The 13,907-nt window shown below is 42.5% G+C and overlaps 1 protein-coding gene and 1 pseudogene across 4 annotated transcripts in view; both read left to right on the top strand.

Moving 5' to 3' along the window:
- Nucleotides 1-13,907, top strand: part of MAP3K3 (mitogen-activated protein kinase kinase kinase 3) — a 77,542-nt gene that overhangs the window by 10,520 nt on the left and 53,115 nt on the right. For 2 of the 4 annotated variants that reach the window (XM_050764954.1, XM_050764955.1), the window contains exons 2-3: nucleotides 1,224-1,345; nucleotides 3,545-3,637. In XM_050764954.1, coding sequence (XP_050620911.1) covers nucleotides 1,224-1,345; nucleotides 3,545-3,637 — 215 coding nt within the window. The remainder of the gene's footprint in view (nucleotides 1-1,223; nucleotides 1,346-3,544; nucleotides 3,638-13,907) is intronic. The other 2 variants (XM_050764956.1, XM_050764957.1) reach the window with 1 other exon arrangement.
- Nucleotides 3,646-13,879, top strand: LOC126939564 (elongation factor 1-delta-like; annotated as a pseudogene).

Here is a 13,907-nt window from a genome sequence, read left to right as displayed (position 1 = left end):
TTGCTTCTTTTAAGGTGTGCCCCAAGTCCCCAAATGAGTCAGTTTTCACCAAAGCAAGTGTAACGACTCATCCCTCATGTTCCCTTCCCGATCAACAGATTTATTCATTTTCAATCTCCAAATGCTATTTGAATGGGCAAATATATCTTAAAGGACCTGGGAAAAATTTGTACAACATAGACTTGGGCTGGTTTGTGTTCTGGGTTTTGGCCATTTGTTTTTAATGTATGAGAACTCTAGTACTCCATGCTATTTCAAGAAAAGGGGATTAAAAGTAATGGCAGTAAGGTGGAGACAATGCATTGCTTGGTCAGCTTAGGGAGGAAAAACAATAGAACTACCCTTTGACTTCCCTATGGGAAGTAGAAGGCCTATAAACTTGTAAAGAGTTGGTGGGGGTTGATGGTGGTGGTGGCATTCAGATGCTAGGCTTGTAAAACAACTTCTGTTCAAAACAGTTACCTGAGGCCCTTATTTGGTACCTTTTAAAATGTACTCTCCTCCTTATGATGCTTTAAGAATAAGTGTGGGACTGACACTGTGCCATAATCCGCTCTCTGGATTTATCTTTTCATTCAATACCATATTACATTGTACTGTGTTGTTCTTCACTTCAACTTTTCATCTATTCTTCCTGGTTAAGTTTCTCTGGCACTGGACAAACTGCTCTGTTTGAGCATGTCCCTTCCCTGCAATTAATTGGTAAATATTGCTGTAGGAAATCTGATTGGAGGGCTATTAAGAAACCGTTAAAGGTCAGGCATGGTGGCTCACACCTGTAATCTTAGCACTTTGGGAGGCCGAGACAAGAGGATCACGGAAGTCCAGGAGTTGGAGACCAGCCTGGGCAACATGGGGAGACCCCGTCTCTACAAAAAATTTAAAAATTATCCAGGCATGGTGGCCCATGCCTGTGTTCCCAGCTACTCGGGAGGCTGATGTGGGAAGGTCGCTTAAGCCCTAGAGTTCGAGGCTGCAGTGAGCTGTGATCACGCCACTGCACTCCAGCCTGAGGGACAGAGCAAGACCTTGTCTCAAAGAAAAAAAATTCCGTTAAAATTCAAATTGCCATAGTCTGACCTTTTGGGCTGCATCTGATTATAGTTACAGGGTCTGTCATTTTGCCTGGGCAGAACTCCCTGAGTATTAGTCATATAGTTTGTGAAAGAACTTTGCTGGTCTGTATTTAAGTATCTTAGTCCATGTGCTCTCTTTCATTGCAGACGAACAGGAGGCATTGAACTCAATCATGAACGATCTGGTGGCCCTCCAGATGAACCGACGTCACCGGATGCCTGGATATGAGACCATGAAGAACAAAGACACAGGTCACTCAAATAGGCAGGTGTGTGTGACCCTGGCAGAGCTAAATGAGATTTGTTGGGGAGGGGTTTTCAAATGGGAAATATATGAAAAGCCAAGGAGACTACATTACCAGGGTTGAATACTTTTGACCCCTTCCTTTCACAGTCTGTTAAATGGGAAGTAATACATACCAACCAGGTATGGTTAAATGGTAAGTGATATTGGGAGGCCGAGGCAGGCAGATCACCTGAGGTCAAGAGTTTGAGACCAGCCTGGCCAACACGGTGAAACCCCATCTCTACTAAAAATACAAAATTAGCCAGGTGTGGTGGTGCATGCCTGTAGGCCCGCTAATCAGGAGGCTGAGACAGGAGAATTGCTTGAACCTGGGAGGCAAAGGCTGCAGTGAGCCGAGATGGCACCACTGCACTCCAGCCTGGGCAAGAGAGCAAAACTCTGTCTCAAAAAAAAAAAAAAAAGCCATGCAGTTATGGATCTGTGATTTGGAATCTTAAAGCCTTCTGTAAGCATTTCATCTGTTATGGGGACAGTATTCATATACGTTTTTCCCCTTTAGTGATATTTGGCAAATATTTAATTCAGATTCATGATCCCTAAGTCAGAAGGTTTTTAGCTACCTTACAGTATATAATCAGGAAAAACTAATTAATTTGGTATTAGCTTATGTAAAATATAATTAAGAAGGTAAATTTATTAATTAAAATGTCACATAGTATATTCTAAAGGCAATAATGAGTGATTTTGTTATTACTGTTTGCTTTACCTTATTAACCCAGGTAGTTGATAGTGCCTGTTTTATTGAGAGTTGTATGCTTCCTTAGGAAAACATTGCCTATTTTTCTTAACATTTAAACTTGTGTGTCATTGAGAATCTTCTTCTCACCTGTAGTGCCACTTACCTGTTTCCTGGGTACTTTGGCCTGCAGAGAGGAGTGAATATGGGGAGCTTTCCTTCCTAGTCGGTATCTAATGCTACATCAGCTATATTGGGCATATTTGATGAAAATTTGTCTATGGCATTCTCCCTTGTGGTTCTGTTTATCAGCTAACCTCTTTTCTTCTCATTTGCATCTTGTTTACCAATTCTTCAGAATTGGTTCCTAGAGATAATATAAGGCCCTAGAACTTTTCCTGTCTGTGGTCTGCTAGATAGAGCCTTCCAGAGTATTTCCTGCCTTTAGGAATCCTAGGGACCCCAAGGGAAGAGGAGTCCTTTTGTTTCATGTTAAAACAGAAGGATTAGTTTAAAAAGCTGCTTTTGTTGTTGTTACCTTACAGTACTGGAGGTATATAAACAGATAAGGGCCCATTCTTACACTGTTTTCAGATGTTATTCTGTCTGACTGTTTGAGTTCTCCCTTGCTATAACTCATTTGTATTCAAAGCCACTTTTGGAAGGAGCATTTTACCAGAAGTGAGTCCCCTCCCCCATGCTTGAGCCTAATGACCTCACTTTCCTTCCTGTCTTCCTATGTAGAATGTGCTTGGTAACATTGCTCCAGTTAGCTGATCTTTCTCCACACTGGACTATTGGCATGAGTATCAGTTAGTGGGTAAAAAGGGGAAGCTTTCTTGAATTGGAAGGCCCAAAAGGTCCAGGCTGGGAAAAGGAGGGGTGGAATGGTTACTGATAGTTCCTTGAAGGAGGATTCCTTTTTAGGACTCCTTCTGCTTAGAGCCTAAAAGCTGTGATGAGGGAAGTCTTGATCTTTTGCTGTGCCTGCTGCTGCACTGTTAGAGTGAAGTCAGTGGTTATGAAGGCAGAAGACTGTAAAAAGGATTGACTATTTGTTAGGAAGTAATCTTTTTTTTTTTTTTGAGACGGAGTCTGGCTCTGTCGCCCAGGCTGGAGTGCAGTGGCCGGATCTTAGCTCGCTGCAAGCTCCACCTCCTGGGTTCACGCCATTCTCCTGCCTCAGCCTCCCGAGTAGCTGGGACTACAGGCGCCCGCCACCTCGCCTGGCTAGTTTTTTGTATTTTTTAGTAGAGACGGGGTTTCACCATGTTAGCCAGGATGGTCTCGATCTCCTGACCTAGTGATCCGCCCATCTCGGCCTCCCAAAGTGCTGGGATTACAGGCGTGAGCCACCGTGCCCGGCCAGGAAGTAATCTTAACAAGAGGTACTAGATCTTTGGATCCATGATTTACTTCAATGTTGTCAAACTTATGTTGCACGAAGGAAACAAATTATTAACCTCAGTGTTTTTGTTTTTAAAGAAAAAACACAACAGCAGCAGCTCAGCCCTTCTGAACAGCCCCACAGTAACAACAAGCTCATGTGCAGGGGCCAGTGAGAAAAAGAAATTTTTGGTAAGGATCCAGATTACCTGTTAAAGCCAAAATGTACTTTTAAGTCTGCTATTCATGCTGCAACAGTGGAATTCACTTCCCGAACAAGTTGTTTGTAAAAAGTATTGGTTACCCGTGACCTGTGTTCAGTGCTTCTAGTCACCATTTCTCACAACAGTGTTATTGATAAGCAGCCTCTATCAGTGCTGTCCAATAAATTTTCTGTGATGACAGACATGTTTTATATCTGTGCTGTCCAATGTGGTATTGTAGCCACTAGCCACATGTGTCTGTTGAGCAGCTAAGGAACTAAATTTTAAATTTTATGTAATTTTAATTAATTTAGACAGCCACTTGTGGCTGGTGGCTATTGTATTGGACAGCACAACTTTAGGTACTATGTAAGGGACTGTTGATTTATTGGGCAAGAAATTATGTATATGCTTGGAGATGTGTAGAGATTCATTAGTATGTTCATTCCTTACACACGTCATGAGTTTCTATACATTGCGATAAGCTAATAATGGGAATCCTATCTAAGATTCTGTTTTAGGAAGAATGTGAAGATGTGGAACTAGTATGGCTGTTTAGAAATTGAAGCTCAAAGTTTTATGTTAATATGGGCAAAAGGGGAAATAAAATGCTAAGATAGCTTTTCCTCTTAATGAAGTCAAGGTTATAGAATGGCCTGTCCTGGGAAGCATAGCAGATGTTTCACTTCTGACCAAGAGGGATATTCTTCAGCAAAATTCTGAAAGCAGAAAAAACCAAAGTCTCAGCAAATGCATCTCTAGGAAAGACGGGGTAAGAGGCAGTGCGGGGAAGATGTGGGGGAGAGGTATTTATAGCCTAATATAATGAAAGGAGCCTGGTGATATTAATTATTATTTAACATAGGACTTTATAATTCACAGAGTTACACATTTATTATTATTATCATAGTTTTTGTTAGCCTTGGCCTGAGACAGAATGAAACAGTTTTCTTCATTACCAGTTCTTCTACCAGAAAGTCCATGCTTAGGAAGAGAGAGGAATGAAAGATCAAAACCTAATTTAAATGGTAAAGAGTTGCCAAATTTGGTTAAGAAATGTCTAATTGGATTACAGATTCAAATTGCAGAATCCTAGTTGAAAGAAACTAAGCATTTTGGCTAGCTGAAAAGGTTGTTTATTCAAGGGTGGAATGGTGCTGGCAGAGGCTAACAGCCTTTCACTATGAGAATGGCAGTGCTGGCTACAAGACAGAGTTGAGACTGGCACAGCTTTATGGGGCTCAAGCTTGGCCCAGCAAGGAAAGCCAGAGGAGTTGTGGGTTCATTAACAGGATTATTTGGGGGCTGAGGCCTGGAAGAACTGAAAAATCTAATTTAATATCTCTGCTTGGCAAGACTTGAGACATCCCCTTCCCTAAGTAAACAAGCTTGGTAAGTAATTGAAAAAGAGAATGGATTTGAGAACAAATAGGCAGCTATGGAAGTACGTGGGCAATGAGCTATTAACTATTTTCTAGGAGGTAGATTCTGTATTCTCTGTATTCTAGGAGTACAGAGAATACTGTACACTAGGAGCATTCTCTGTATTCTCCCTTTTGTATATTGGGTCTCTGGAAGCCTACAGCATGGTTAGAGCTGACTGAATATTCTTAGATGTGTGGTACATCCTACGTGTGGCTGGGTCCTATGGATAGTTTTGCAGGCCATGATGTGCAGTGTCCCTTTAGCAGTCATTGACACACAGTGCGTTATCAATAGGTGTTAGTTCTCTATGGGTCTGACAACTTAGTATAGTGAAAAGAGTGCTGGCCTATGACTGAACATGCTGGAGAAGAGCTTGTCTGGCCACAGGGACACAGCCGTGCAGATCCAGCATGTGTCTCCCATGCGCCAAGTGGAGCCCCCAGCCAAGAAGGCAGCCGCACTAGCAGAGGGTGACGAGGACAATGACATTGACCTGTTTGGCAGCGACAATGAGGAGGAAGACAAGGAGGCATTCCGGCTGTGGGAGAAGTGGCTGCGGTGGTATGTGGAGAAGAAGGCCAAGAAGCCTGCATTGGTGGCCAAGTCTTCCATCCTGCTGGACGTCAAGCCTTGGGACAATGAGACCAACATAGCCCAATTGGAGGCCTGTATGTGCTTCATCCGGCTGGACGGGCTGGTCTGGGGGGGCCTCCAAGCTGGTGCCCGTGGGCTTTGGTATCCGGAAGCTGCAGATTCAGTGTGTGGTGGAGGATGACAAGGTAGAGACAAACTTTCTGGAAGAGGAGATTACCAAGTTTGAGAGCATGTGTAGAGTATCAACATTGCAGCTTTCAACAAGATCTGAAGCCTTAGTGTGTGTGTGTGTGTGTGTGTGTGTGTGTGTGTGTGTGTATGCACGCACACGTGCAAGTGCGTGAGGTCCTGCCACGATTAAAAACTGAGACCAACCAAAAAAAAAAAAAAAAAAAAAAGAATGCTGGCCTAGGAGTCATAGAGTTGTTACTCATGTATGAACGCAGGGTTTTATAATTTATAGAGTGCTTTCAACAACAGTTAACAACAACACTATAAGCATGTGTATAAGGTTTACACAGCTTTTACACAAAGGTATTGAGTAGAGGCAGGAGGTAAATCCCAAGTCTTCTGATTCCTAGTCATAGTAATTTTATTGTGTATAAGTCATATAACCTTTCTGAAGTGAGTTTTTCCATCTGAAATATAGACTTAATATTAACTGTGTCTACCTCTTAAGATTGTTGTAAGATCATAGACAGAATGTGAAATATTTTGTACATTGTAAAACAAATGTACAAATGTAAAGTTGTAGTGGTTATGTCACTTCTTATGTTTTGGCACTGCAGGTATGAGCTTTGGGGAAAGCTTCTAACTAGAACTGTCCATAGTGTTGTGGAACTGAAAGGATTAAGGTTTTTCTATCTTTATGGGATTATCATTACTGTTTATCTGATGATCTTTGCAAATTTCTGAAGCTAGCCTAATTTCTGAAAATCCCAGTGGAGGAAGAAATGGAATCCTTATTTCCATGGATTCCTGTTTCCCTTGAATCTTATCAAAAGGGTAAGTAGATACTTGAATAGAGGCTGGGTTCTGGATCTAACCCTCCAGATGTTCATGAGTGGGTGCTTTAGAACAGAAAAGCTGCTTTCTTCATGATAGGTACAAGCAGGGGAGGGCCTTGGCTATCATTTCTAGAGGAAGAGAATTCAAGGAGCTGTTCCCCCAGCAGGGTCAATGATTGAGCAGACTGTCTTTTGCTTTCAGTGTGAAAGACCTGGCTCTTTTAACACCTCCTTTCTCTTTCAAGGGTTGTTGATAAGATGGGCTGGCTAGTTTGAAAATAAGATATAAAGCAACACACAAGCCTGGCATTATAGTTGCTTTATAATCATCTCTTCCACTGATCTCCTACAACTTTCCTGAGTCATGCTTAAAAATAAAATTTTAATTTTTGTTCTGTTTTTTTTTCCTTTCATTCACTTACTGTCTTTGGCAAAATAAGGACTGCAATTCCAGAAATGTGGGGAGGCATTAAAGGTATGTAGCAAATGCAGGGAGAGAAATCAGTACAGAATCAGAGCGAGGATAAGAATGATGGCTAACTGAGGCCTTTTTCAGGTCAAATTATTTCATAAATGTTTGGTTAAAATTCCTGATTTTTCTGGATTCTTGAAAGCTTTTTGGGCTACATGTTCACCTGTTGAGTCCAGACTGTGAAAAGGTCATTTCTGCTTTAGTATTCTTGTCAGTGATTCCTATTGTTCCTGCTGAGTTCCTGAATCTGTAGCTCAACCTGGCGGCCTGCACTGTCTCTCTCCTGAGCGTGGCTCTCACTACTGCTCTCACCGGATTGCCTGTGGTGGGCAGGGGACATGAAGCTGCTTAGACCTGAATTTCTGTACTAGAACTTTTTTTTTCAGTAGCTGACACCCTCCATTCAGTTTAACATGTACTTATGGTCAGGCTTCTCAGACACACAAAAGAAATGTATGTTGGCTGGGAGTGGTGGCTCACGCCTGTAACCCCAGCACTTTGGGAGGCCGAGGCGGGCAGATCACCTGGCCTGGCCAACATGGTGAAAACCCTGTCTCTACAAAAAGACAAAAATTAGCTGAGCATGATGGCAGGTGCCTGTAATCCCAGCTACTTGGGAGGCTCAGCTGGGAGAATCGCTTGTACTTGGGAGGCGGAGGTTGTAGTGAGCCGAGATCGCACCACTGCTCTCCAGCCTGGGCGACAGAGCAAGACCCCATCTCAAAAAAAAAAAAAAAAAGAAAGAAAAAAGGTATGTCATATTCGTTGTACCCCAGGAATCATGCAGTCTTACTGGGAAGTGAGGACTACATGAAAGAAAGAAATAAAGTATGATGTAACTGTGCCTCACTGTGTGGTACAGCGAGTAAGTGCTATAGAAAGCCAGGAAAGTGAAAGATGAGCTTGGGCCAAAAGAGCTATGGAGTCATTTCAGGTGGAAAGGCACTTCAACTAGGCTGTGAAGGAAGTATAAACAGTTAGGTGGAACGGAGGAAGGGTGGCACTCCAAGTCAGGAAACAGAATGATTAAAGACCTTGGGGAAGAAGCAAACATGGCATGTATCAGGAAACAAGGTGAGCATTGATCTGGCTTGAAAGGGGGATTCCTGTGGGGAACAAACAGTGTGAGATGTTCAGGTAAACTGAGTGAACCTAAATCCCAGAGGGCTTTGAGTGATATCAGAGAATTTAGACTTTATTCCACAGATAGTGGGTATCACCGATTACCTTATGAACAAAGAGGGAACATGGTGAAAAAGGTGATTGAGATGGTTGGAACTGTAGAGGAACGCAGAGTGGGTTGGAAATGGGGAGCTGAAATGTATAAAGGTGGCTTTAGGACTCGGATCAAGGGGAAAGGGTCTCACTGAAGGTGATACCAGTGAGAATGGGAAGCAGAGTCTTATACTGGAGGCCTTTGAGAGGAGAATTGGAATTTGCTCCCTGGCTGTGAGGGGGAAAAGGAAGGAAAGAATCAAGTATTACTCAGAGGTGTGAACCTGTATAACCAGGAGCACAGCAGTACCAATGTTAGAAATAGTGACACTGAGCCAGGCATGGTGACATGCACCTGTAGTCCCAGCTACTTGGGAGGCTGAGGCAGGAGGATCACTTGAGCCCAGGAGCTCAAATCTGTAGCACACAATGATTGTGCCTGTGAATAGCTACTGCCCTCTAGCCTGGACAACATAACGAGACTCCATCTCTGAAAAGAAAGTAATAGTTGAGAAGGGAGACTAGTTCAGGAGAGTAGTTGATGTAGATACATATGGCTAGATTAAGTTTGAGATTACAGTGGGAAAAAACCTCAAGAGTGTGTGAGGTATGTGTATATGTGTATGTTGATTTTAGCAGGTCCATAATCTGTTATCTGCAGTTCTGAGATCCAAACATTACTACAAACTAAACGGGCATTTTTAGTTTCTGGTTTCTATTTATTATTTTTTAATTTGTAGCAGACTCATTTGGCAACCAGACCTGTCCTGAGTAGACACAGGGCAATTTATAGTCTTTCTTTATTCTACTTATTGTGAGTATTCATACTTTTCATTGCAAAAATTAGGATAGCTTGGATAAAAAGCATGTACTCTGTTAACAAATAGTCTCCAAATCTCAGTGACTTAACACAGTATGCCCAATACAAGGAAGGGGAGAACAGTGTTGCCCAGAGTCACTTAGCAACCTGGATTGAGGGAGACTCCTCTGTCCTAGGACATGTGCCTGCCAGGGAAAAGAGTATAGAACTTGATTCTGTCCCTGGCTCTTGGTCAGAACTAGGGACAAAACCCCCAAACTAACTTTTAAGAGGTGCAGGAAATACTTGAGCATTCTGCCTTTACCATAGGAGTACTGTCTCAGCCACCCTCCACTCCACTCCCTGGGGAGACATCACGTGATTTATGGAACATGTACCGTACTACCCCTCTAAATCCAAAATATGCATTCTGAAACACTTTTGGCCCCAAGAATTTTGGCTAAAGGATAATGGACCTGTATTATCATTTACCAACCACTTGTATATGAGGTACTGTTCTAATCACTTTACCCAATTATATGATTTAATTATTTTGATAATTCTATGAGTTGGAAACTATCATTCTCACTTTACAGATGAGGAAACTAAGTCATAGGTTAAGTATGAGGCTGCAGTGCCATTACTTTTTTTTTTTTTTTCCCTGATACGGAGTCTTGCTCTGTCACCCAGGCTGGAGTGCAGTGGCGTGATCTCAGCTCACTGCAGCCCCCACTTCCTGGGCTTAAGCAATTCTCCTGCCTCAGCCTCCCGAGTAGCTGGGATTATAGGTGCCCATCACCACACCCGGCTAATTTTTGTATTTTTAGTAGAGACGGGGTTTCACCATGTTGGCCAGGCTGGTCTCGAACTCCTAACCTCGTGATCTGCCCTCAGCCTCACAAAGTGCTGGGATTACAAGGCAACCTCGCCCGGCCTAGTGCAATTAGGTTTAATGGCAAAAACTGCAATTACTTTTGCACCAACCTAAGTTTGAGGTTACACAGCTAGGAAGTTGTAGAGCCAAGATTTGAAGCAGGCAGTTGGACTCCAGTGCTACATTCTTAACAACTACATATTGGCCTCAGATACGTGGCAAGCAGATGAGCCTTGCTTCAGAGATTGGGGCTAGATACAGAGATTGAGGACTCTTCTATTTAGAGGCCCACTGAGAAGTGTGTGCAGAGCAGGAGAAACCCAAAAGTCAGAAGTCGCAAGGTTGAGGAATGGTCACATGTTTGGGGAGGGGTGGGAGAGGGCATGAACAAGAGGAACCAGCAAAGAAGCAGAAGTGGTCAGAGTGGTAGCAGGTTCCCTGTGCTGGGATAGAGTCACAGAAGTTGGAAATAGAGTTGGCCACCAGTGTGAAATGCCTCAGAGAGGACAAGGAGAATGGCTGGCTGGAAGGCATTGAATCAAATTATCTTTATCTGAACTTCCCTTATCTATGACTTATTATGGTCAACCTGACAGGTGAAATTCAGATTTAGGAACTCAGATTTGGGCCTATCATGTGGTTCATGGAAGCTTGTAAGGCTGTCGTGGCATCAAAGAAGCATCTTTGTTTACACTGCTTTTTGGTCACAGGCTCGGTTAGTCTTAAGTAGCAGTGATTTGTGGTTTGGAACAAAAGTTTAATTCCCTTTCTGAATAAATTCTTGTAGAGCAGTGCTTAGGTTATGGCTCATTATGAAATAAATTTAGTTCCTTCAGTTCCATAAAGGGACTGAAGAGATTCTTTTGTTAGTATATCTAAATACAGTGTTCCTAGGGCTGGGCGCAGTGGCTCACGCCTGTAATCCGAGCACTTTGGGAGGCCAAGGCGGGCGGATCACTTGAGGTTAAGAGTTCGAGACCAACCTGGCCAACATGGTGAAACCTTGTCTCTACTAAAAATACAAACATTAACCAGGCATGGTGGTGCATGCCTGTAATCCCAGCTACTTGGGAGGCTGAGGCAGGAGAATCACTTGAACCCAGGAGACAGAGGCTGCAGTGAGCCGAGATCGCGCCAACTGCACTGCAGCCTGGGCAACAGAGCGAGACTCTGTCTCCAAAAATAAAAAAATAAAATTAAAAAAATAAATAAAATGTTGTCCCAGTTTAAGAATGAAAGCTGTTGTTTATTTTTTAACCTTTTTTTTTTTTTTTTTTAGTTTATTTTTGAGACAGAATCCTTGCTCTTTCACCCAGGCTGGAGTCCAGTGGCTGATCATGGCTCACTGCAACCTCAAGCCCCCCTGGGCTCAAGCAATCCTCTTGCCTCACCGTCCCAAGTAGCTGAGACTACAGGCATGTGCCACCAGAACCAGCTAATTTTTGTATTTTTTGTAGAGATGGCGTTTTGCTGTGTTGCCCAGACTGATCTCAAACACCTGGGCTCAAACAAACCTGGGCTCCTCAAACCTCGGCTTCCCAAAGTGTTGGGATTAGAAGCATGAACCACTACACCTGGCCCAAAACTTTTAAAAATGAAAAAAAAAAAAAAAAAAATTAGACAAAGAAAAAAGACCTGAGGAAATATGTGAATAAACTATGGACTTTAGTTGGTATATCAGTATCGATTAATTTTAACAAAAAGAAATACACCATACTAATGTAAGATATTAATAATAGGGGAAACTGGCTGGGTGTGGTTACTCATGCCTGTAATCCCAGCACTTTGGGAGGTTGAGGTGGACAGATTGCTTGAGCCCAGGAGTTTGAGACTGGCCTGGGCAACATGGCAAGACCCTATCTCTACAAAAAGTTACAAATTAGCCCAGTGCGGTGACATGTGCCTGTTTGTAGTCCCAGCTACATGGAGGCTGAGGTGGGAGAATCAGTCACCTGTGCCTGGGAAGTCGAGGCTGCAGTGAGCCGTGATCGTAACACTGCACTCCAGCTTGGGTGGCAGGAGTAAGACCCTGTCTCAGTAATAACAATAACAGGGGAAACTGTACAGAGGGGAGAAGGATGTATCAGAACTCTGCTGTATATGCTCAGTTTTTCTGTAAATCTAAAACTGTTCTAAAAATAAAATGTATTAATTAAAACAATAGAGCTACAGCGAGGTATGCTGGGTGATAGGCAGGAACAGGTAAAAGGATGTGTAACCCACCTGCAGGGGCAGACAGGACTACAAACTTCATAGAGCACTCAGGATACTCCAGATCCAGTTGAGGAAGTAGTGTGGGAACCTGGAGACCACACATCACAGCATGGCAACTCTGCTTTGAAGGACTCTTGTCATGGTAACTTTAGAATTTCAGGGGAACGGGAAAAAGAAGATAGTGAAAAACTGCTCTCAGTGCCTGTGTGACTTAAGTTGTAGCATAGCATGGTAGTTAAGAGTCATAGTTCCAGGGTTCAAATCCTACCTCTTCCTTTACAAGCAATATGACCTGACCTTGGGGGAACTTACTTAATCTTGTTGTAACTCAGTTATTTTCTGTAAAATAGAGATAATAATGGTACTTGTTTTGAGGATCAGTTTAACTAATATATGTAAACATGCTTAGAACAATGCTTGGTTTGTGGTAAATGCTCAATAAACGTTAGTTATTATCATTGTTATTAATGGATAAAGTGGTCCATGTGTTATCTTAAAGGATAAGAAGGCTATATCAGGGTTGTATTTTTTTTGAGACAGGGTCTCACTCTGTCACCCAGACTGGAGTGCAACGGCACTGTCTCAGCTCACTGCAACCTCTGCCTCCTAGGTTCAAGTGATTCTCCTGCCTCAGCCTTCCGAGTAGCTGGGATTACAGGTGTGCGCCACTACTCACGGCATAATTTTTGTATTTTAAGTAGAGATGGGGTTTCACTGTGTTGGCCAGGCTGGTCTCAAACTCTCGACCTCCAGTGATCTGCCCGCCTCGGCCTCCCAAAGTGCTGGGATTACAGTTGTGAGCCACTGTGCCTGGCCTTTAATTGCCATTTTAAATTAATAAAGTAAATTTTCTCAGTTTTAATTTTGAATATGGTAAATACCAATAGATATAATCCACATAAGCAAAAGCTCTTTGGGGTCTTTAATAATTTTTACAGTGTAAATTAGAACAACTCTTGTGATTCATTGAACTGGAAGAGAAGTCTAGTCCCCTAATGCCTTGGGAAAAGGGAGTCCTTTAGGCACCTACCCTTCCTTTCAAACTCACTCCCTTTTCTGTCATCTTCTGTGTTTGCTATGTGTTCCTCATCTTCAAATACTCTTAAGCCCTCTTTCTTCCAAGCCATAGCCTATTAATTTGTCTTCTTCAATATAATTTTTCTTCATCGACTATGACTTCATTCTCTCTTTTATCTCTGTTATTTGCTGGTTTCCTGCCCATCTTTTCTTTTCCTCTGCGCCTGTTCTTCTGTAATATCTCTCTCCTTTCCCTGTCATTTTTTAAACTCCCTCAAGTTGTTTGTAATATCTCTTTTGTAATATCTCTTTCTCCTTAATTTGTTCTTTGTCATTTTAACACTTCTACTTCCTCTTATTTCTCATATTTATACTTAGTTCTGTTCTTCAATTCATTCAACCACTTAACAAATATTAAGCACAAATATTATATGCCATTTCCTTTTCCTGGCACTGGGGATATCGAAACATGATAGACCTCGGGAAGCTGAGGCAAGAGAATCGCTTGAACCCGGGAGGCGGAGGTTGCAGTGAGCCAATATCATGCTACTGCACTCCAGCCTGGGTGACAGAGTGAGACTCCGTCTCAAAAAAAAAAAAAAAACAAAACAAAACAAAAAAAAAACATGATAGACTTGATCT

This window comes from Macaca thibetana, chromosome 16 (assembly GCF_024542745.1).
Source record: "Macaca thibetana thibetana isolate TM-01 chromosome 16, ASM2454274v1, whole genome shotgun sequence".
Lineage (NCBI taxonomy): Eukaryota > Metazoa > Chordata > Mammalia > Primates > Cercopithecidae > Macaca > Macaca thibetana.
This window is presented reverse-complemented; position numbering and strand designations above follow the sequence as displayed.